The sequence below is a fragment of the Eublepharis macularius genome, chromosome 8, assembly GCF_028583425.1.
Source record: "Eublepharis macularius isolate TG4126 chromosome 8, MPM_Emac_v1.0, whole genome shotgun sequence".
In the NCBI taxonomy this organism is placed as follows: domain Eukaryota; kingdom Metazoa; phylum Chordata; class Lepidosauria; order Squamata; family Eublepharidae; genus Eublepharis; species Eublepharis macularius.
This window is the reverse complement of record NC_072797.1, coordinates 17,375,038-17,396,945: the sequence shown is the minus strand read 5'-3', so window position 1 is coordinate 17,396,945 and position 21,908 is coordinate 17,375,038. Positions and strand designations below refer to the sequence as shown.

The 21,908-nt window shown below is 44.0% G+C and overlaps 1 protein-coding gene across 6 annotated transcripts in view; it reads right to left on the bottom strand.

Annotated features, from left to right (window-relative positions):
- Positions 1-5,950: 5,950 nt before the first annotated feature.
- The window catches only part of RAB27B (RAB27B, member RAS oncogene family), a 161,902-nt gene continuing 145,944 nt past the window's right edge, over positions 5,951-21,908 (bottom strand). For all 6 annotated transcript variants that reach the window (XM_054987677.1, XM_054987676.1, XM_054987679.1 and 3 more), the window contains 5 exons: positions 13,661-13,832; positions 12,082-12,167; positions 10,190-10,293; positions 8,114-8,237; positions 5,951-7,288 (listed from right to left, as the gene is read on the bottom strand). In XM_054987677.1, the coding sequence (XP_054843652.1) occupies positions 7,099-7,288; positions 8,114-8,237; positions 10,190-10,293; positions 12,082-12,167; positions 13,661-13,813 (657 nt within the window). In that variant the 5' untranslated portion in view covers positions 13,814-13,832 and the 3' untranslated portion in view covers positions 5,951-7,098. The remainder of the gene's footprint in view (positions 7,289-8,113; positions 8,238-10,189; positions 10,294-12,081; positions 12,168-13,660; positions 13,833-21,908) is intronic.

Below are 21,908 nucleotides of genomic sequence, written 5' to 3'. Positions count from 1 at the left end.
ACAGAGTTCCAGCACCTCTTGAAAATGGTCACATGGCCGGTGGCCCCACCCCCTGATCTCCAGACAGAGGGGAGTTTAGGCTCAGAGGGCAATCTAAACTACCCTCTGTCTGGACATCAGGGGGTGGGGCCACCGGTCATGTGACCATTTTCACCAAGGGCGATTTAAACTTTTAAAAACTCCCCCCTTGTTCCAGCTGACCCAGTGACATCATTGTGCAGTCCTGAGTTCCACCACCTCTTTTCCCAGAAAAAAGCCCCGAATAAAAGTATGCAAGGGAGGCCAGAACCACCTTGGTGAATGCTATCACAGAAACCTTTCTCATCTTTAAAGCCTTTTTCAACAGTTACATTTGGGGGTAATGAAATGGTCACCATTTCATCTGAATAAGGCACTGTTTCGGTACATGCTACGTCCCTAAAGGGTTTTGTGTAGTATGTACTAGAGCTAAAAAGACACCTGGAGCCCTATTCTGACAAGATGGTGACTACATATATCAGGAGTAGTAGCATGTGCTCTACTGGTACTCACAGCGGGCCCCCCACAAATGTAATGAGTGAAAAGGGCTAATGAAAGCCAAGTGTTGCCTCAGGCTGAATCCACACAGCCGCGGAGCGTCCTGGCATTGCGCTAAATGTTCGCTAAACATTCAGAAGTGTGGCATCTTTCTAGTGCGATTTCTGAATCGCGCTAGAAAGATGCTACACTTCCAGGTGTTTAGCGAACATTTAGTGCAACGTCGGGACGCTCCACAGGTGTGTGGATTCGGAGGAAGGCAAAGACACCTAGCTTCCAGTAGTCACAGACAGAGCAGAGCAACCTGGGATTACACCATACAGAAAAAGCAGTTCCCCTGGCGCTGCAAAACAGCTTGTAATGGGAGGGAGGAACGTTTTGAACAATGAAAAGTGCAGCTTCTTCTCAGTTATTGTAAACATGGTCTCCCTCAAGGAAGCTTTGTGCCTACAGTAAAAATCTACATTTTGGACAATTAATACACAGGAAGTAGTCATTAGGAAAACACTGTTATACCCAGTATCTATGTGGCATTACCTGGGGGAAACACAGAACATGGCTGCATGAGTAGGAATAGCACTAGCTGGTGTGCAGAAAATACCTCCAGTGTAAAACTAAATTACGGGAACATTTGTATAGGCATTTTAAAAGGAAGCTACGGGCAACCAACAGGGCTGCCTTTCCCATCCACACTTTACCAAATCTTTGCTTCATATCCCCCTCCAATATTTGCCATCTTAGTGTAGTTGTGAGGACCCTCCAGCACTGAAGTTCAGTTTATCTCCTCCTACAAGAATATATTCTCCCCCCTTCCTCCATTGTATATCAACATTTTATCAACCCTTGTCCCTCCCGTACCACACCATCTCAGAGTGGCTGGTCGGGCGTGCTTTGGTTTAGGTCAGCTCCAAAACACATCATAGAAGCTTGTACATGTATTGGTGGCTTTTGGACAGCTGCCTGTGCCTCAGTTATGTCTGCCTCACACTCAGTCTACATTTTACTACAGATATTCATGCCACATTTCATGGGATTCTGCTGCAACCATCATTTTAAACAGATCAGAAGCCTCGAATTACCATGTCACCTCTTATTTTCATTAAAGCTCTTCTATAGTCCTGATATTTCTTGATAAATGAACTGTGCATGAAGTTTTTATATGTAGGTTTATTTTGCTAATTGGTCAAGGATGAATTGTTTCTGCCCTATTTTTCTCCCCAACAGGAACTCAAAGCATCTTACAACAGCATGCTCCTCTCTTTCACCAGCTACAACAGCAATTCTGTGAAGTAGGTTAGGCTGAGAGACTGACTAACCCAAGGTCACCCAGCGAGCCTCCATGGCAGTGTGTTCAATCCCGGGAATCCCAGAGCTTAGCCCATCCCTCTGTGAGGGTTAAATGCTATTCATCTGCATAAAAGATACCGGAGGCTGCCCTGACACTTCCTGAAGTCTCTTGTTTCTAGCTCAGAAGAGACAATGGGATGGAATTGGAGGCCACAAATAATTCATGATACAAACTTCATATAGATTCTATGATAGCAGTCACATGCGACTTCTGTGTGGATCCAGTGCATTTTACTCTGTGATCCAACAGCAGAGAGAGGGTACCATAGGTGGTCTGCCACTTTGCAACCAGCATTGGGCCATTTGCGATTGCTAAGCAACACGAACATTTCTGAAATGAAGATGCAGCCTTCTCAAACACTGGGTTCTACTGAACATGCAGAGGTTCCAGCATGCACAAAGATCATGTGGTGGTCCCATGCTGTTTAGGGTCAAGAAATGCTCTCTGCACATGTGATGGAAATAGTCATTGCAAACATGGAGTATCTGTGCATAGAACATACACTGATATTTGCAGTGCTGTGCCGAAAGATGAGCCCTTTGGTGTCTGGCAAGAGGTGGCAGCTACTGTTACACCTCCTTCCATGATGTTGTTAGCAGTGTCAGGCCGAAGGTTGATACTGTGCCAAATTGTCTCTGGCACCACAGCAAAGGTAAGCAAGTAAGCAGTGCTGAGATTTAACTGGGCCATTATGATTGGGTTCATGACTGAGGATTTCTCTCCAGTGTGTGTGAAAAAACCAAGGCACCCAAAAAATGTATGCACACAGCTGGCCAATCCATGCATGCTACTGGAATACCAGCATGCCCGTCCTTCTAATACTGGCTTTTCTTGTTCCTTCTAAAACTCAACATGGATTCTACAAAACCTGTTGTAAACCACCCAGGTGACAAGCTGAAATACAGATGGTGGGGTTGAAATATAAGAACCCTCATGAAGGCTGCTTTCACACATTCTGAACAATGCATTTTCTATGTACTTTGGTGATTGTTTGCAAGTGGATTTTCCTGTTTTGCAACCTAAGAGTTCTCCTGTTTCTAGTCTTAGTATATAGCATGGCCACTACGTGACTCAGTTCCATGGTTGATATCCAGATGTTCTCCCACAGTGCCTGGGACTAAACAGACAGGGTATCTGAGAAAAGATGCCACAAAAATGGGGATGTTATGGATTATAAGCTAAAGCCAAAACTCTAGCCCTCTTCCTCTTTTCCAACAGGAAAACAGAAGTAGGAAACTTCACAGATTGGTGAGAATGAGAATAGACTTATAACTACTTTTGTAGGACAGACCTCTTTAAGTGGGTTAAAGTATCCTCAGCTTTAATAACATTAATAACAATAACATTCAATTTATATACTGTCCTTCAGGACAACCTAATACCCACTCAGAGCGGTTTACAAAGTGTATTATTACTATCCTCACAACAATCACCATGTGAAGTGGGTGAGGCCGAGAGAGCTCTGAGAGAGCTGTGACTGACCCAAAGTCACCCAGCTGGCTTCCGGTGGAGGAGTGGAGAATCAAACCTGGCTCTCCAGATTAGAGTCCTGCTGCTCTTAACCACTACACCAAACTGACTCTCTTTTTTTTAAAAAAAAAAACACCTCTCAACCAATTAATTTCAAGCAAGTCATTCAGGATTAGTGTACTCAATTCCAACTTTACTAATGAAAAAAATAGTATTAAATGCACATGAACACACACATACCATTACCCCAGAAAGGACTGCCCTGTTAGGGAAGGAACTACTGAAAGGTTGTCATTTTTTAAAAAATAAAATATTTACAGCAGCTTATTCTCAAGATTTAAAAAAGCAGTTTTTTAAAACTCTACTGAATTTATATCATAGGATTAAAAATGCAACTGAAGCTCTATTGAGTATGGACAGGCTATATTTTTAAGTTGTTATTTCTCCACCCGGGAAATGGCCCATACCTCACCAAAAATATGATGAACATAAGTTTTAATGGAGCGAAAGGGAAAAACAGCACTGCATTCACTGGGTTTCATAGCATAATGGCTCTTTGGCTGTGTTCGGCAGAGTACATAGCCTTTCTGTTAAGATGAAAATTCATAATCAGGTAGCCATAGTGACAAAAACAACATACATTGATGTAGCCATATTTTAAGAAAAATACAGAGTCAGTGTGGTGTAATGGTTAGTGTATCAGATGAGACTAGGCCCGTTTTCACACGTTTTCAAAATAGCACGATACTCACAGACGGCTGACGGCTTCCTTGCACAATTTCTGACACCATCTGCTTACAAATTGGAAGCAGGCAGCCATGAAAGTGCCATCATCATGGATGGCATCAAAAATCGTGCAAGGAAGCTGGCAGCCTTCTGTGAGTATCGCACATGTGAAAACAGCCTAGGAGACTCAAGTTTAAATACCCAAGTTCACAAGATAGCCTGAGAGTGACTGGCCCAGATTCATCAACCGCATAGGGTTGCTGAAGTGGGTGGGAAGAACCAGTTATGGAGAGAAGCTACCAGCCATGGTGACTAATGGGAAATCTCCCTAGCCAGGAGGCATACACCCATGTACACCAGTGCTAGCACGCAGCATCAGGTGAAGATCTTGGCATCTATGCCCCGTAGGTTGCCCCCCAGGGGAACTGGTTGGCCACTGCATTAAACCGGCTGCTGGGACTTAGATAGACCGCTGGTCTAACCCAGCAGAGCTCTTCTTACATAGACCCTGAGCTCTTAGAAGGAAGAGTGGGATAAGAATGTAATAGAAACATTTGGGGAAAAGTCTTTTTTCAAGAATTTCTCAGGTGCAGCTTTTCCTGTTCACAAATACTGTGGATAGTAGAAGTTGAACGGATGAAATACTTGATGTTCCTCACCGTTCTTGAAAAGGACAGAAGTCCTGTACCCTGTTGGAAAGTGAATGTTCTGAGAGTCAGGGAACATTTGGCAGACAAAGATTCTTTGACCAGGGCAAAAAAAAAATTCAGGGGAGGGGCTGTGGGTCAGTCGAAGAGCCTCTGCTTTGCAAGCAGAAGACCCCGGGGGGCGATTGACCTCAACGGACTGACGGTCTGATTCAGTAGAAGGCAGCTGCATGTGCATTTCACAGGTGGCATAAGGTAAAGGGGGCCTGAATTCTTGCACCTATATAATAGATATGTGGCAGTGGACTTCATCACGTCCACCTCCTCTCATCCCTGTGTGAGAAGCTCTACCTGTCCAAACGGCCTTTTTCAATACAGTTCTTACAAAGCTCCAAGAGTCCTGTTCTCTGTTTACAGTAAAGAAGCCACACTTGCTAAAATGACTTCTGCCGCACAGCTATTGCAACCAAAGGGCACCAGGGTTAGATAGGGAATTTATACCGGAGATGGAAAGCTAGCCTTCATAAAAGGCAAGCCTAGTTGTCCATGGAAAGAAGGGACAAAAGGCGCAAACAAACAAACCCAGGATGAAGTTGCTTTCATACAGATCACCCCCCCCCCAACACAAACACACACACACACACTAAGCAAGGATAGTTAAGACATTCTGCATTGGGCTTGCCAGCTTTCTCCTCAGCACTGCCACATTCACAAGCAAAACTAGCAAGACTGGAAGGTTTTCATCAACTGCCCTACAGATCTATTTTCTTTCAAGGTGGCCCAGTGGCTGTGATCTGGCTGTGGCATGTTCCCTGCTTCCTCGTGGAGCATCACAGTGCAACTTTTTGGCACAGGCAAGCGCATGCCTGGCAGGACAGAAATGGCGTCTGGAAAAGAGACCTTCAGTGGGACTCTCAACAAGCAAGGGGTGGAGGAGGTGGGGTTCGCAGAGGACACCCCTCAGTCACCCAACAAGATGATGTACCCAAGCCGAAAGTCCATCTAACTCTCTGTAGGGTGACAAAAAGGCAGTTTCATTGTTCTGGCACGAATCTCTGCCAGAATAAAACCACAAGGCAACCGAGCTGATGGTGAAATCAAAGACTGTACGGTACTTCCTTTGATCTCTTCAGTGGGCCCATCTTGTCTCCCTCTGGAGCCAACCGAGCTGCCCTATTACCTTAGAGACAGGCCCTTTACGCTACAAATGTCATCACAGAGAAACACTGCATGACGGAGCGGGGAAATGGCTCAATTTTTATTTCAGAAAGAGACATTTTAATACATCACGGACCTAAACTCAGCTATGGGAAGTACATTGACCCTTCGAAGGCGGCGTAACCGGCAGTTCCAGAAACACCTCCGATACTTCTATCACTTAAACATATCCACCAATTAATGCTTTGAGGTGCCAACCCTATACTTTATTTAATCGGGGCCTAATCAACACTATGCACCACTTTCTATTTATAAAATGACCCACTTTTAAGGATAATAAAAACCCAACACTAGGAAGAAAGAGCATTCAGGAAAGCTAACTGCACCCATTTATGACCCCAGTAGATGTTCTACATCCCCCGCTCAAAAAAAAAAATCCCTGGGGAGTCCTTAACATCACACTTTTCTAAAGTGACAAGGGACAGTAGCCAGCATTCCCATGTACGTAACCTCAGGAAAGGCCACCCTTATTCTAGACTTTTTAAACAAAGGCAGATAATACCTTTTAGTTTACAGCTTCTTCGTAGGACAGACGTGCTACTTTCCAACATAGTGCCAGAATTTCTGGCTCCTTCCTCCTTTAGCCTACATCCTTCCAGTCCCACTTGATCATCTTAGTAAATTCAGCACACGCCCCCCCCCCATTTTATTTCCAAACAGGATTCCACTCATTTCTTTCTACTGCTGAGCTCATCAGGAAATCGGTAGACTAAACAGGACCACAAAGCTTGCTTTGCATTTTTCTTTCCCTAAGGTAATACAAGCCACACTACCTATCCTTTAGTTCTTTACAAACTACCTGGAGGAAATGCATAATGTACATGGTGAGAGAAGGCAACAAGATTTAAAGAGATGGCCTGGGTCTCCAAGGGTATCCCCTTGCCTTATTAAAAAGGTATCTCCCATAAATTGACCAATCCTCTTCGCAGAATAAGTCTTTCCTCCATATACTACTCTAACTGGATCAAGAAGATGAGGGAGGGCCTTTTTTTAAAAAAAATGAAGATGGCACTGTAATAGTAGCCTATGCTCAAGCACAGAAGCATGAATCTCTCAACATCAAAAATTAGGCTTGCTTTCAGACAACAACAATGGCCACATGGGGCCCAGAGGAGGTTCCAGGGTTGAATTTAGCGGTTTCTCGTTCATTCTCCTTAGTCCAGGGGAACCAAATCAACAAGCGCATCTCTTCTGTTCCGTTTTTGCCGAATCCAATTTCCCCGAACTGCCCCCATTGGCTGTGTCAGACACTTGTGTCTTGTCCACGCACTGTTCCATGCGCTTCATTATCAAGTCCAAGAGCGTTTCGACAGCCTTGTCCACATTTTGGCCGGTAGCTGCGCTCGTTTCAAAGTATGGGATGCTAACACAAGAGAAAAAACACAATAATAAATGTTTGGTCAGATTGAATGTTTTCAAAAAGGAACATTTATTGATTATACTTCTACCCTGCCCTTCTTCCAAGGATCTCAGAGAAGGGCTTCCATTCAGGCAACTTAGGTGGCCAGAGCGCACTGGTTTTAGCAAGTAAGGATCATGTGCTATCACACCCCTCTCAGCATGTGGGCTTTACAGCAAAACAACCCAACACTGGTTGTTGTGGATTTTCTGGGCTGTATTGCCGTGGTCTTGGCATTGTAGTTTCTGATGTTTTGCCAGCAGCTGTGACTGGCATCTTCAGAGGTGTCACACCAAAAGACAGAGATCTCTCAGTGTCAAACTCAGATCTGTCTCAGTTTGACACTGAGAGATCTCTGTCTTTCGGTGCTACTCCTCTGAAGATACCAGTCACAGCTGCTGGCGAAACATCAGGAACTACAATGCCAAGACCACGGCAATACAGCCCGGAAAACCCACAACAACCATCATTCTCTGGCTGTGAAAGCCTTCGACAATAAACCCAATACTGGCCTTTTCTCCCTCATAAAATGCTTTGTATCTTGATAAAAATCCCAATATTAACCAACTTAGTATTTTCTGGGGCAGCACTGCAAAAACCCATGAGAAAGAAGTTTCTGTGCGACAACTTCCACAGAAAAGTTAAGCATCTGCTTACATCCGTGGGTTTTAGTGGCAGACAACTTTAAATGTCTGATCTTTCATGGATTTCCCCCCTCCCCCCCACCTGTGGCATAACGGAGACAGTCACACATCTCTGGAGACTTGACTCAAGCTACGGTTCGCTTACCCGTATTTGTCGGCCAGATCTCTTGCTTGTCTTTCATTGACCTCCCTCTGATCTGACAGGTCAGCTTTATTTCCAATTAATACTATATCTGGATTCTCACAATATGCATTTGCTTGTAGTTGACCTGAGGAAAACAGAGATGGCTGCTCAGGGATATTGAAAATGCTTCTTACAAGCAGATTAGAAGAGAATCTTTATCCAATATAGATAATTTATAACTTATTCACACACCAGGGTAACGTTTATTCAGAATTATTAGAAAGGTTTGTGGCCACCTCAGGCACACAGCACATTCCAAGGATGTAACAAAATGGGAAAGTAATAAAAACGTATTGTCAGAGGCCAAATATCAAGAAATTTCCTCTCTTAGCATAATAAACAGAAGATAGCGGCACCTTAAAGGCTAACGAAGTTTATTCCAGCATAAATTTTTGCATGTCAGACCTCACTTCTTCAGATGCATAATAATATAATAATAACATTCGATTTATATACCTCCCTTCAGGACAACTTAATGCCCATTCAGAGCGGTTTACAAAGTGTATTGTTATTATCCCCACAACAATCACCCTATGAGGTGGGTGGGGCTGAGAGAGCTCTGAGAGAGCTGTGACTGACCCAAGGTCACCCAGCTGGCTTCAAGTGGAGGAGCGGGGAATCAAACCCGGCTCTCCAGATTAGAGTCCCGCACTCTTAACCACTACACCAAACTGTAATGTGGGGTAGAAAATCTTTATGCAGTGGTTTTTATAACCAAAAGGTGGGACGGGGGAAGAGTTAAGAAACAGGACTTGTAGAAGAGAGAGACCTGTTGTAAATCATTCAGGTGCAAGACCTTGTCTCTGCTATAGGCATTTGGCACATTTCAAGGTTTCAAAACACTTTATATCATGTGATCACACATGATGCTGCTTTATACTGTATCAGACCATCAGTCCATCAAGGTCATTGTCGTCTACTCAGACTGGAAGCAGCTTCCCGGGGTCTCAGGGTGAGGACTTTTACATTCCTTACTACTTGATCCTTTCAGCTGGAGATACCACGTATTGAACCTGAGGACAAGCAGATGCTCTGGCATGGGGTCAGGCCCCCTCCTCGATTATTAATTATCACCAAGCCAAAAGAGACAAGATGGGAATCTACATTTATTTGTTCCCGTGCAAAGAGAGGATGAGGATGGGATGGGCGGGGGGGGGGGGGAGAGGGGCATAAAAGCAGCCACTTCTCTTCCAATATCTGGGCCAAGCTGCAAGAGAACATGATTCGAAGAAGACAGCACCGTGCGGTCAGGCAAGGGGGGTTAGCTCCCCTTAGCTGCGAGCTCAAAAAACAAACACAGACAAGCCTTCACCTCCCACTTTATACCTAAGCGGGCAGACATGCAGATTCATCCCCATGGATTCACTCCTCACCTCTAATTCAGCGTCAAGTAATTCTCATGCTCCTAAAAACTAGGCCGGCACTGTTATCCTCCTACAATCTGTGTGGAAATGAGGTAGGAGTGGAAGCTGAAAGGACACTGACTTGCTTAAGGCTACCAGCATATGACTTTGCAGCTGAAGGAAGGAAGACCTCCATTTATTTACTTGATTTATACACCACCTTCCTCCTCAGAGGTGAACCTAAGCAGCTTACCACAGCATTCTCTTCTCTATTTTATCCTCACAGCAACCCTGTGAGGTAAAATAGGCTGATGGTGTGTGCCGGCTCAAGCTTCCACAGCAGAGGGGATTTGAACTTGGGTCTCCCAGGTCCCAGTCTGAAACTCTAATCACTACACCATACCACACTCAAACCAGAGACTTTCCAGCTCACAGCTTCAGGGGGACCATAACTTCTTTCAAGGGGCCTGTGTGTGTTTGCGTCCAAGCCATTCGCTGAACTTTCTTCCTCAGTCCTACCCTCTTCAACTGCCAAAATGGAATTGGGGTTTGCCTGGCTTTCAAATTTTCCATTCCGAGAGAGGCAGCCCATCTCTTATGCAGGGCTGACTCCTGTATGAAGGACGACACATGTAATAAAGTTTAATCTAAAAGCACTCAAGGCCGAGAAAGGCAGCTGCTCTCTTCCACTTACTCATCCAGTTTCTGACATTTAAGAAGCTCTGTTGACTGGTGAGATCAAACATTAACAAGAAGCCCATGGCGTCTCTGAAAAAAGCTGTCGTGAGACTTCTGAATCTGCCAACAGAAGGAGAGGAAAGGATCAACATTCAGCCTGAATTTTAAAAAGAGAGTCAGCAAACACTTCTGTTTTAATGGCGCGGAAATGAACAGGAGGGTCACAAGGGGAAAACTTTCACATGAGGCTTGTGGGCACCCTTCCTCACTAGGTGGGGGCAACGTTTTCAAGGAGAACCAAACCTCTCCCCTTGCGTGCACACAGGCAAACCTCTCCCCTGGCATGCACACTTTTCAGCGGCAAATACTGAAGCCACTGTGTATTTACGTTCCTCACACAAAACTGCCTTCTACTTAATCAGATCATTGGTCCATCAAGGTCAGTCTTCTTTACTCTGACTGGCCGGGCTCTCCAGGGTGACCTTACATCACTTGATCCCTTTTAACTGGAGATCTGTGGACTGAACCTGAGGTCTTCTGCATGCCATTCACATGCTCTGCCGCTGAGCCACGGCCCTTCCAATTTTTCTTTTCGACACAACAAACTGGAGTACTTCATTAAGTCTTCGACTTAGAGTCTCTCTGCACAAGACATCTTACACGGGGACGCTCAAGTGATTTACTTTCTGTGTGATCTTACTGTGTACTCTGTCTCCCTAGCGGTGCACAAGTATCCACAATGGGAGAACAAGTGTTAAGCTCCTACTCGTATAAGCTGTCTTGTGTAGAGAGACTCCCAGTGGTCTACATTTCCAGAAACCATAAAAGATCAATTCCAAATAAGTGAAATATAGTTGGGAATAGAAAGGGGCCCTTTTCACACTGCTAACCTTCACTCGCAACGACACGGAACATTGTGCTAAAAATGCGGAAGATCGCGTTTTCCCACGCGAGATTTACACGACATCGCGCAAATCTCGCGCGAGAAAACATGCTCTTCCGCATTTTTTGCGTGATGTTCCATGTCGTTGCGAGTGAAGGTAAGCAGTGTGAAAAGGGCCAGGGTTTCGCTTGGCCTGCTCTGACCTGGATGGCCTAGGCTAGCTTGATCTCATTATATCTCGGAAGCTAAGCAGGGTTGGCCCTAGTTGGTACTTGGATGGGAGACCACCAAGGAAGTCCAAGGTTCCTACACAAAGGCAGGCAATGAAACCCCCAGAGTCAGGGGTCACCATAAATCAGGTGTGGCTTGACAGCATCTTATACACACACACACACGCTAAATCACTACTCAGGGAAAGTGAACAAGATAATAATATCAGCTGCTGCAGTAAAACACTTGCCGGATTCATAGGCGGTGTAACTCCAGGGATAGTTATCAAGTGTAACCTCTCCTGAAATAAGTAGGAGTTAATGTGACTAGTGGGAAACAAATCTCTGTCCAGGTCAGATTTCTTGCCTAGCAAGGCCCTCTGGCCATTTCCCAACTGTCTTCAAATTTTCTTTGCCAAATAGATCCAAAGAGGGGCCCTCAAGAAAGGAGTTCATGCTCCATGACACGTTGGAAGGGCAAAGTGGCAGATTTGCTATGGCAATGCCAATCTCCTTAGCAAAAGACACACAAATGCCAGCTCAGCCCAGCTGATGGAGTGCACAAATTATTATTCTTCCCTTCCTCCTAAAAGCACCCCACATCTCTCATTGTCTAATCAAAGTGTTTATTGATTTCAAGCTAAGACGTTGAGCATAGAGGCTTCTTTTCTAAATACTTCACGAAGGAGACAACACAAGCATTCAAGAAACGTTATCATCTTGCCAGGTTGCTGGCTAGAAATGTCTGAACAGTCTTTCGTCTAGACTTTCATCTATTCTTTCTGCTTCAGAGAAACAGAGGTTCTTGCGCATTACCTTTCTTGACCAGCTGTGTCCCAGAGCTGCAGGTGAACTTTAAAGGCTTTCCCAGGTGATCCATTAGTCCCTCTGCTATTGTAAGCCTGAAAAGCACAAAAGGCATTTGTCTAAACAAATGGCAGCCATGGCTCACTGTCCTGAAGCAACTTAGTTAACTTGACGCTGACAGTATGTGACTAAATTGGCATAACCAAGACTGTAGGTTGAAGGGATCATTGGTGAAGCCAACAGGCCATACTGTTAGGTTCACCATTTACTTGTCATCACACATGTATCCATTTTCAGAAGTGCTGCTTAAGAACATAAGGACTCTGCCAGCGGTCCATCTAGCCGCACATTTCACACAGTGACAAACCGGTTGTCCTAGAGGGCTAACAAACAGTGCACGGAGGCTAAGGCCTTTCCCCGAGGTTGCCTCTCAGCACTGGCATTGAGAGGTTTACCGACTCCATAGGTGGGGGTTCCCTTCAGTCGCCATGGCCCGATTGAGGAATCTGTCTAAACCCGATTTAATAAGATTATTATTAGAAGAAAAGTGAGATACAAGTGAAACAGTTGATCCGTACACATAATTTAAAAGACAACAAGAATCCAAACCAGGACAGAAACATAAAGAATAAAAATTCTCCATCACCTTTTCAGTAATCTGTTGGATGCGTTTCTGAATAGAAATAATGTGATTTCACACTAGTGCAAAGCAGAGAAAGCTTCCCCCTCCCCTTTCCCCCACCTATTACTGTCCAATGCAAATTTTTGGTGTGAAATGGACATTTACTGTTTTGGGGACGGCTCTGTGAGAATGAGATCTTAGCGGTAACAAGAATGGAAAGACAGCTGGCCGTGGACACTTCCCAGAAGAGCAACTTCCCAGTGTGCATTTTGTGCTTTTCTTTTTTAAAAAAAATCAACAACAACAAACAAGGATTTTTATCTGAATGAGAAATCTTGTGGCCTTGACACTGCAGCTCGATTGCCAAAAACTGCTGATGCAGGAAGGAAAAGATAGAAACACCAAAAAAGGGCCGCGAGTGCCAAGACACCGCTAGCATGGTCCTCAGATTAATTTGGTTTCCTAGAACTGCCCCGTTAACAGTCCAGAATTTGTTTTAAAAGAATATTATGGTCAAATAACAAAGATATAAGTGAGCAGATCACAGCTAAGGCACAGCATGCATACTTAATATACGTAAAACAAAAGGCTTAAATACCCTCCCTCACACTTTATTAATAACATAATAACCTGTTTTGGAGAGCTGAAGAATACCTGGAACATAGTTAAAAGCTGGGCTCTAAGCGTCAGATACGGACTGATATTTAACTACAGTTTTTAATGTCAAGGCTAGGAATCTTTATCCAGCCATGCAGCTGCTCCAAAAGAAAATCATTTTTTGTTGCGGCATAGGAGAGTTACACAATGAACAGCATGACTTGAGGCAAATTGGATGCAGAAATGATGAAATGTTTAAACATGAAGGGTATGCTGGAAGGTTTCAGATACAGGGAATATTGCACATATTTAAAAGGGACCTAGGAAAGGAGAGGTCATTAAAAAAAAAGAGCAATAAAAGAGACTCACCACCCGTTTTTCCCGGAAGTCGATTCCAACCGTTGTGATGAATTTGGGGTTGAACTTGTTGTCCGTGTATCTGTACAGGAAGGTGGTCTTCCCAACCCCAGAGTCCCCCAGGGCCAGGAGTTTGATCAGGTAGTCGTAGTCCCCATCAGTCATAATGCTGACTTTGAAGAACCTACACAGCAGGAAAACGGAAAGCCTGGGATGAGAGAATGTTCCGCAATACCGATACAATATTCTTCCGAGTTTCTTTTACCTCTTTCATACATCCTGAAAGGCTAACACAGCCATAACATGAGCATTCTCTTTGCCCATACCCCACTTCCTTTTCTTATTACCCCTTTCCACTTCTATACAGGTAAAGGGACGTGCACAACAACTTTACTGGTTGGTCAGGCTAACCAGGGTACTTTAAACTAGTTTCTGAAACCATCATTTAAAGCAGATTTCAATCCCCTGTAAGGATCACCCAGACCGGGGATGCTATGAAATTTCTCTTCCTGCTGGAAGCATCGCTTCCTCTTTGCACAAACCAGACACATAAATTTTCATTTTCCATTTCCCATAGAACGTTTCCCATAAAACAGACCCAGTTTTCAACATCACTTCTGTACCCCTAATTCAGTATTTCATGTATATAGATGCACGTGCATAAACCCCATATAAATGGCATGAAAGCTGCCCAAACTACAATAAAAAATGGTTGATCTGTCCACCTGGATCCATGGCACAGTAATATTGAGACTAGACTACAGTAAGGCACTCTACATGGGTCTCTCCTCAAAGTTAACCCGAAGACTTCAGTTGTTGCAGAATGCTGCAGCTCGTTTACTCTCAGGAGCCAGACTAAGAGTGCATATCACTCCCATTATTATTGTTGTTGATGATGATGATGATGATGTTGTTGATGTTGTTGTTGTTGTTATTAATGTCATTTATAGTCCGCCTTTCTCACTGAGACTCAAGGCGGATTACGTAGCGTGAGATTAGTACAATCAGTATTGAGGACATTTCTACAACAACGACATAGGGTTTTACAAAGACACAGCATTAGCAAGGATCCAATACAGAGTTAAAGAATTGCTGAAACAGAACATAATCAATTCTAAGAATGACATTAGATAACATGAAGCACAGGTAGTATAGGAGTACATATTCGAGCAACAGACAATACGCAAGGCAACATAGTGGTGAAGTCTATGATCCCTAACTCATTAGCGAAGCATCTGAGACCCCCTCTCTATACGTCCCTCCTATCTGAGTAAAAAGCCTTTTGGAATAATTCGGTTTTGCATTGTTTGCGGATAGCCAGGAGAGTGGGGGCTCTCCTGACCTCCTCAGGCAGACCGTTCCATAGGGTGGGGGGCACCACAGAGAAAGCCCGTGTACGGGCTGCTGTTGATTTCGCCTGTGTGCAGGCTGGCACCTGCAAGAGACCCTGTTCAGATGAGCGAAACTGCCGTGGAGCGACATAAGGAGTGAGGCGATCTCGTAGGTATGCTGGGCCAAGGCTGCGAAGAGCTTTGTATGTAATGACCAATACCTTGAATTGAGCACGGTAACTGATAGGTAGCCAATGTGCCGCAGTTACTCCACTGGCTGCCCATCAGTTACCGGGAGCAATTCAAGCTCATGACTATAACATTCAAAACCCTTCATGACCTTGGCTCCTCATATCTGTGCAACCGCCTCTCTCCCTTTGTTCTGCCACAGCAGCTTTGCTCATCTGGAAAGAGCCTTCTACAGATACCGCCCTGCAGTTGAGCAAAATCAAAAGCTGCCCGCATGTGTGCTTTCTCTTATGGAATGGCCTGCCTGAGGTGGTCAGGAAAGCTCCCTCTCTCCTGACTTTCTGCAAATTATGCAAAATCGGATTATTCAGGAGGGCTTTCTACCCAGACTACAGGACTATGTCATGCCTTGGTAGGGACAACGACTGAATGCTTCAACGTGGGATACTGTCTGCTGAAGCAGATATGAGCCTACTAGCAAATTTCCACACTGCTAAACTTTCTATGGGAATTAGTTATACTTTGTTTCAGATAGATTTCATCTCTGTACTTGACTTTACGCTTGTTTAAAACTTTTTATGCTACCATTCCCTATTGAATCAGTTTCTCTGAATGTCCTAACTGTTCTTCACTTTTATACTTTGCTTAGTGAATATCCTAGCTGTGAATTATATTGTATTTGTACTTATATTTGTATATTGTACTTGCACTGATATAATCAGCTTTGGATCTCAGTGAGAAAGGCAAACTATTAAATAAATACATTGCAACCATTCACAATGGTAACACACACACACACACACACACACACACACACACACAAAGAAATTAAAAGGGAACTTATTTGTTTAGTTCTAACCTAGTTTATGCTTTCTTGTGGTTCAGTGGATAAGGCCCTTAACTGAGGCTGAGAAGGCAGAAAAGAATTCTCTCCTAATTATGAAAAGGGCAAGAAGAGGGAACGTGCAGTCCCACAGTGGACTCTTGCTCTCTTAACCACAGTTATGAGGGAACCAGGATTACCAGTAGATAGGCATGTTTGAATCGGAAGGTATCATTTGGGTGATTGCTGCTTCTTGCTAAATTCCAACAAAGCCACTGTATTTATATGCTGCCAAGTCGACACTGACTTATGGTGACCCCCAGCAAGGGGCTGAAAAGGCAAGTGAGAAGCAGAGATGGTTTGACGTCTTCTTCAGCAGATCTCTTCTTAAGGGTCCCCCATACAAGCACCAGCCATGCTTAACTTTTCAGATCAGGCACTACCGTGCCACCTTCCTTCCCATGCTATATTTATGCCAGCTGCTAATTAGAGATGAGCATGAACCAAAATTCATGACGTGATTCGCGAACCAGTGGTTTGTCAGATCCCATTTCTGATGAACCACCACAAACTTTAGGCTGGTTCATTTGGTTCATTTTTTGGTTTATCACTGCAGACAGCCTGGAGCCTATCAATCAGTTTCCTAGGCAACAGGGGATGGACTTCCTGCAGACCTTCTGCTGACCTGGAAGTGACCTTCTGCTGACCCAGAAGTGATGATTTCCTGACCTGGATGTGACGTTTTCATGAACCAAATGAACTGGTTTGCGAACTGGGGGCAGGTTCGTGAAAGTTCATGGTTTGTGAAATTTGACGAACCAAGAATGACATGGTTCGTTTTTTTCCGGTTCGTGCCCATCTCTACTGCTAATCTCCTTTACCTTGTTAAAAAAATCCATGAGAGTATCAGTAGCCCCCTCCCTTCACTATGAACATGCCAGGCCATATGTAATTTTTTAAAAAATATATGAATTGTAAATATCTTACTTATCCTGGCACAAGGGCAAGTATTCCCAGGGAAAGGTTTCATCTGAAAAAGTGATGTTAAACAGATTTGGCCACCCACTTTAGTTTGCAGCTCACAGTTTGCATCTGGAACCTGGCTCAGATTCCTCTTGTCATTTCCGAGTTCAGCATTTGCTCTCTAAAACATATTTATCCATATACACGGCTTCATCCAGATAAGAGAGCAGCATGCCAAAGGCAGGAAGCTCGTGCAGCTTTATAATAAATGATAAAGAAAAGCCTGGCTTCTGATCAAAAAGAAAGATGGGCTGAGGTACTATCTTTTGAAATCGCTTTTCCTTTGTTCTGTATAACACAAGAGGGAAGAGGAGGCCTTAGAAGGATATTCTCCGATGGCTGCCTGGCCGCTGCTGTAAGGGAGAGAACTAATCACTTACTCCGATACTGTTTCAAATAAAAAGGAACACAAGCACAGAAGAGGTTCAGCATCGCTTTGATTCTGGGCCATCACTCTTCCATGCTTTCCTCCATCTGGCCCATTAAACAAGGATGCAAAGAGAGGAATAGCAGGACGTCTCATCTGTATCGTAACAACAGACTTTGGGGACCAGCTAATAAAAATAATTGGTAGTAGATTCAGGCCTGGCTAAAGAAAATGCTTTTCCACCCAACTAATAATTAACAGATGGAATTCAATGCCCCAAGATGCCCATGACAGGCTTTAGGCCACATTTGTGTGTGATTTTAGAGAGGCAAGAACATACACTGGTGTGTCTTTTGTGCATGTTTCCCCATCTTATTTAGAGTGGGCCAAACATATATGCATTCCAGCACAATACTTTCCTGATCTACGCAGGTCTACACAGGTAGCTACTCTGTATGGGTAGTGCCCAGTTTACACAAGATGCTGTGTAGCCATATTTTAATTAAGCTTTAGACAGCTTTTAGAGTAAAAGGTAAAGGTAGTCCCCTGTGAAAGTACCGAGTCATTACTGACCCATGGGGGATGTTGCATCACAACATTTTCTTGGCAGACTTTTTACAGGGTGGTTTGACATTCCCTTCCTCAGTCATCTACACTTTACCCCCAGGAAACTGGGTACTCATTTTACTGACCTCAGAAGGATGGAAGGCTGAGTCAACCTTGAGCCGGCTACTTGAACCCGGCTTCAGCCAGAATCGAACTCAGGTCGTGAGCAGAGCTTGGGCTGCAGTACTGCAGCTTACCACTTTGCACTATGGGGCTCCTGGCTTTTAGGGAGGATTAGACAAATTCACAGAGGACAGATCCATCATTAGCTATTAGTTTTTACTGGTAAATAAAACCTCTATGTTCAGAGGCAGTATGTGCAATTGCAATAATGTGCAATAACTAGAACGTTGACCCTGTGGATTTTCCAGAGGCAACTGGCTAGCCATCGTTAGAAACAAGACCCTACCTTAGACAGGATGAATCTTTGTTATGACCCAGCAGGGCTCTTCTCAGGTTTGCCTGATTATGTTTCTTGTATAACAGTGTTGTGTAGTGGTTAGAATACTGGACTATGATCTAGGAGAACCAAGTATGAATCCCCACTCTGCCATGGAAGCTTGCTGGGTGACCTTGGGTCAATCCCACACTCTCAGCCTAACCTACCTCAAAGTGTTGTTGTGGGGATAAAGTAGAGGAGAGAAGTATTATGTAAGCCACCTTGGGTTCCTGCTGGGGAGAAAAAGGGGTATAAATGTGTGTGTGTTCTGTGCCATCAAATCGTTTCCAGCCTATGGCAACCCAATGAAAGACCTCCAAAACGTTCTGTCTTTAACAGACCTACTCAGATCCTGCAACCTGGAGGACGTGGCTTCTTTTATTGAGTCAAGCCACCTTTTCCAGAGAATCTTGTCTTCTCATGATGTGACCAAAGTACGATAGCTTTAGTCTTGTCATTTTAGCTTCTAAGGAGAATTCCAGCTTGATTTGATCTAGTACCCACTTATTTGCCTTTTGGCTGTCCATGGTATCTGCAAAACTCTCCTCCAGCACCACATTTCAAATGAATCAATTTTTTTCCTGTCAGCTTTCTTTACCGTCCAATTTTCACAACCATACATGGCAGTGGGGAATACCATCGTTTGGATTATCTTGATCTGGTTCTCAGAGAGACATCTTTATCTTTAAGGATCTTATCTAGCTCCCTCACAGCTGCTCTTCTAGCAGTCTCAATCTTCTTCTGATTTCTTCATTGCAGTCTCCCTGTTGGTTGATGACTGAGCCAAGGAACAGAAAATCTTGAACAACTTCAATTTCCTCATTGTCAACTTTAAAATTGTGTAGTTCCTTGGTAGTCATTACTTTTGTCTTCTTGATATTCAGTTGTAATCCTGCTTTGGCGCTTTCCCCTTTAACCTTCATCAGTAGTCGTTTCAAGTCTTCGCTATTTTCTGCCAGTAATGTGGTGTCATCTGCATATCTCAAATTGTTAATATTCCCCCCACCAATTTTCACTCCACCTTCTTCTAGATCTAATCCAGCTTTCCTTGTGATATACTCTGCATAGAGGTTGAACAGGTAGAGAGATAATGTGCATCCTTGTCTGACACCCTTGCCAATTGGAAACCATTCTGTTTCCCCATGTTCTGTCCTGACAGTAGCCTCTTGTAAAGCAAATAAAAGAAAGTAAATAAAACGTATGCTTCAGCTCACGCACTCTAGCCTTTGCCTTTTTTTTTGCAGCAGATGTTCAGCATTTGATACGCATTCAAACAAACTGCCTCCTTCCTGTCCCTATCTGTGCCCCTAAAAAACTACTGAGATTAAATTACACGTCGTGTCAAAACACACACAGCAATTCAATTGGAGCACCTCTGAGCTCATTAGCCTCCCAGACACGCTTTCATATTAGTCCTGATTTCCTCTTTTGTCTAATAAATTGGACGCGCTTCAAATCTGCAGGAGAACCTTTCTGAAATTCATACTTGTATGCCAAAGACAGAGGCGCCATTAGGTGAAACTTCAACAGCTCAGCTCTTCAGACTGAGAGGTTGGGCTGTCCTTCGTCAGGGCCTTCTGCCAGTGCTCAACTCCAATGGATTTTTGTGCCTGGTTGGTTGTAATCAACCGACGTCCTCTGCCAAGCCTCAAACTAATTAAAGGCTTCCACGGCCCTGACACGACAGCCTCACTTTCCTTTCGGAAGTCCCTTTAGGAATGACAAGCCAATTCAAGATATACTCTGAACAATTTTATTACCTCGATACCTGACAGCTCATTCATCTTGCTGCTCTCTCCACTTAAGAAAATAATAGTTTCATTCCACATATGGATTATTTAAGAGCCCAGCACTAACATATGCCAATTCCAAACATACGCCATATAAAAGAGACCAACGCAATTAAAGTGTAATGGCACAGTGGGGGAAAGCTACCAAAAAACAAATCTTTGCAAAAGATATTATTCTTTTCCTTGGGCACTGCTTTTCTGATATTCAACAGCCCTAGAAGCTGGTGCCAGAGAACGTCTCTTCGTTCTTCATGCACAAACCAGGAAATGTGATTGCAGACAGTTTAATCACAGAAAGGTCAAAAGGTTTGCTCGCACATTTTTCCTACATGGAACAGGTCGCCTCCGAAGTTGCAGCACGACAGCTGTTTGAGCGTTGTGTTATACATGGATTTTACTTATATTGATTGGTTTATTTAAACTAACCTTATGCCTGCCCTTCTCCCAGGGAACTCTTGGGGATTATTCTTGTATAGGGAAAAATATTATGTGCACATCAGCTCTGAGTTGACTGGCAATCTGGTTCTGTTTGCCAATCCAGCAAGTTTTTTTCCCAGGACCTTTGGTGTTTCTCTACTGTCACCATGTGGGAACTGAGTACATGCTCAGTACATATACCCACCCCTTCCCTGCAGCTGCACGCTATGGGAGGAGATCAACCCTGGTGGAAAAGCTGCCTTTTAGGGAAATCGATCCTTCACTGCTGATCTGTATATTGACAAGTCCCTCATATGCTCCTAAAGAATCCCACAGGACGTAGAACTCAGGTCCAAAACACACGGTTTTAGCATGAGTCATTCTGTCCAAAACTTACTCTTGGAGTCATCCATTAAATCAACGGCTTGGGATTCAAGAAGCCACTCTACAAATTTAGCTTAAGGCAGTGAAACTAACAGAGTTGAACATCTTGACCTTGCTTGGTAAATAAATCTCCTGATGTTTATAGTAAGATTCAGCAATTGGCAGGGCATGGGCAAACAGGGTTACCAATCTCAAGATGGGGCCTGGAGTTCTCCCAGTTTTACAGCTGTTCTCCAGACTAGAGGTAGCAGATCCCCGGGAGGAAGTAGCAGTTTTGGAAGGTGGAGTCTAAGACGGTCCCTCTCTGCTGAGTTCCCTCTCTAAACTCTACCCTCCCAGGCACCAGAGCTCCTAGATCTCCAGGAATTTCCCTAGCTGGAGTTGGTAACCCTTAGCATAGGAGTGGGTTTCAGGCTTTCCATCTGCCAAATCTCCCCATCACCCTAGCCCCAGGTTTACCAGTATCTCCCTCTCCCAGCTCCCATTTCCTGCTACTGCAGGAGAAAAATAATGTCAAAAAACAAACAAACCCACAGTTGTGAGATAGCATGTCACTTCCAGTGAAAACTTAGTCCTGTTCACAAGGTACAACGAACACACATGCAAACTGCATGTACAAGCAAGCATCTGTTTGTATGAAACAACCAACATGCTTCCACTTTACAACTGAAACCAGGGACCAGTATCTAGATAAATGCAGGTTTAAATCACACGATAAACTGCACTGGATGTAATAGGATTACTCAACATGCATACAAAGAAAAAACAAGTGTACCCTTTACACAGATTGTACATGCATTCACTGTACTTTGTAAAGAGGGCTACTGCATTTTGTATCAACCCTATGATCCAGGACAGTATTTTAGACTGCCTCGGATTGATCACATGTCA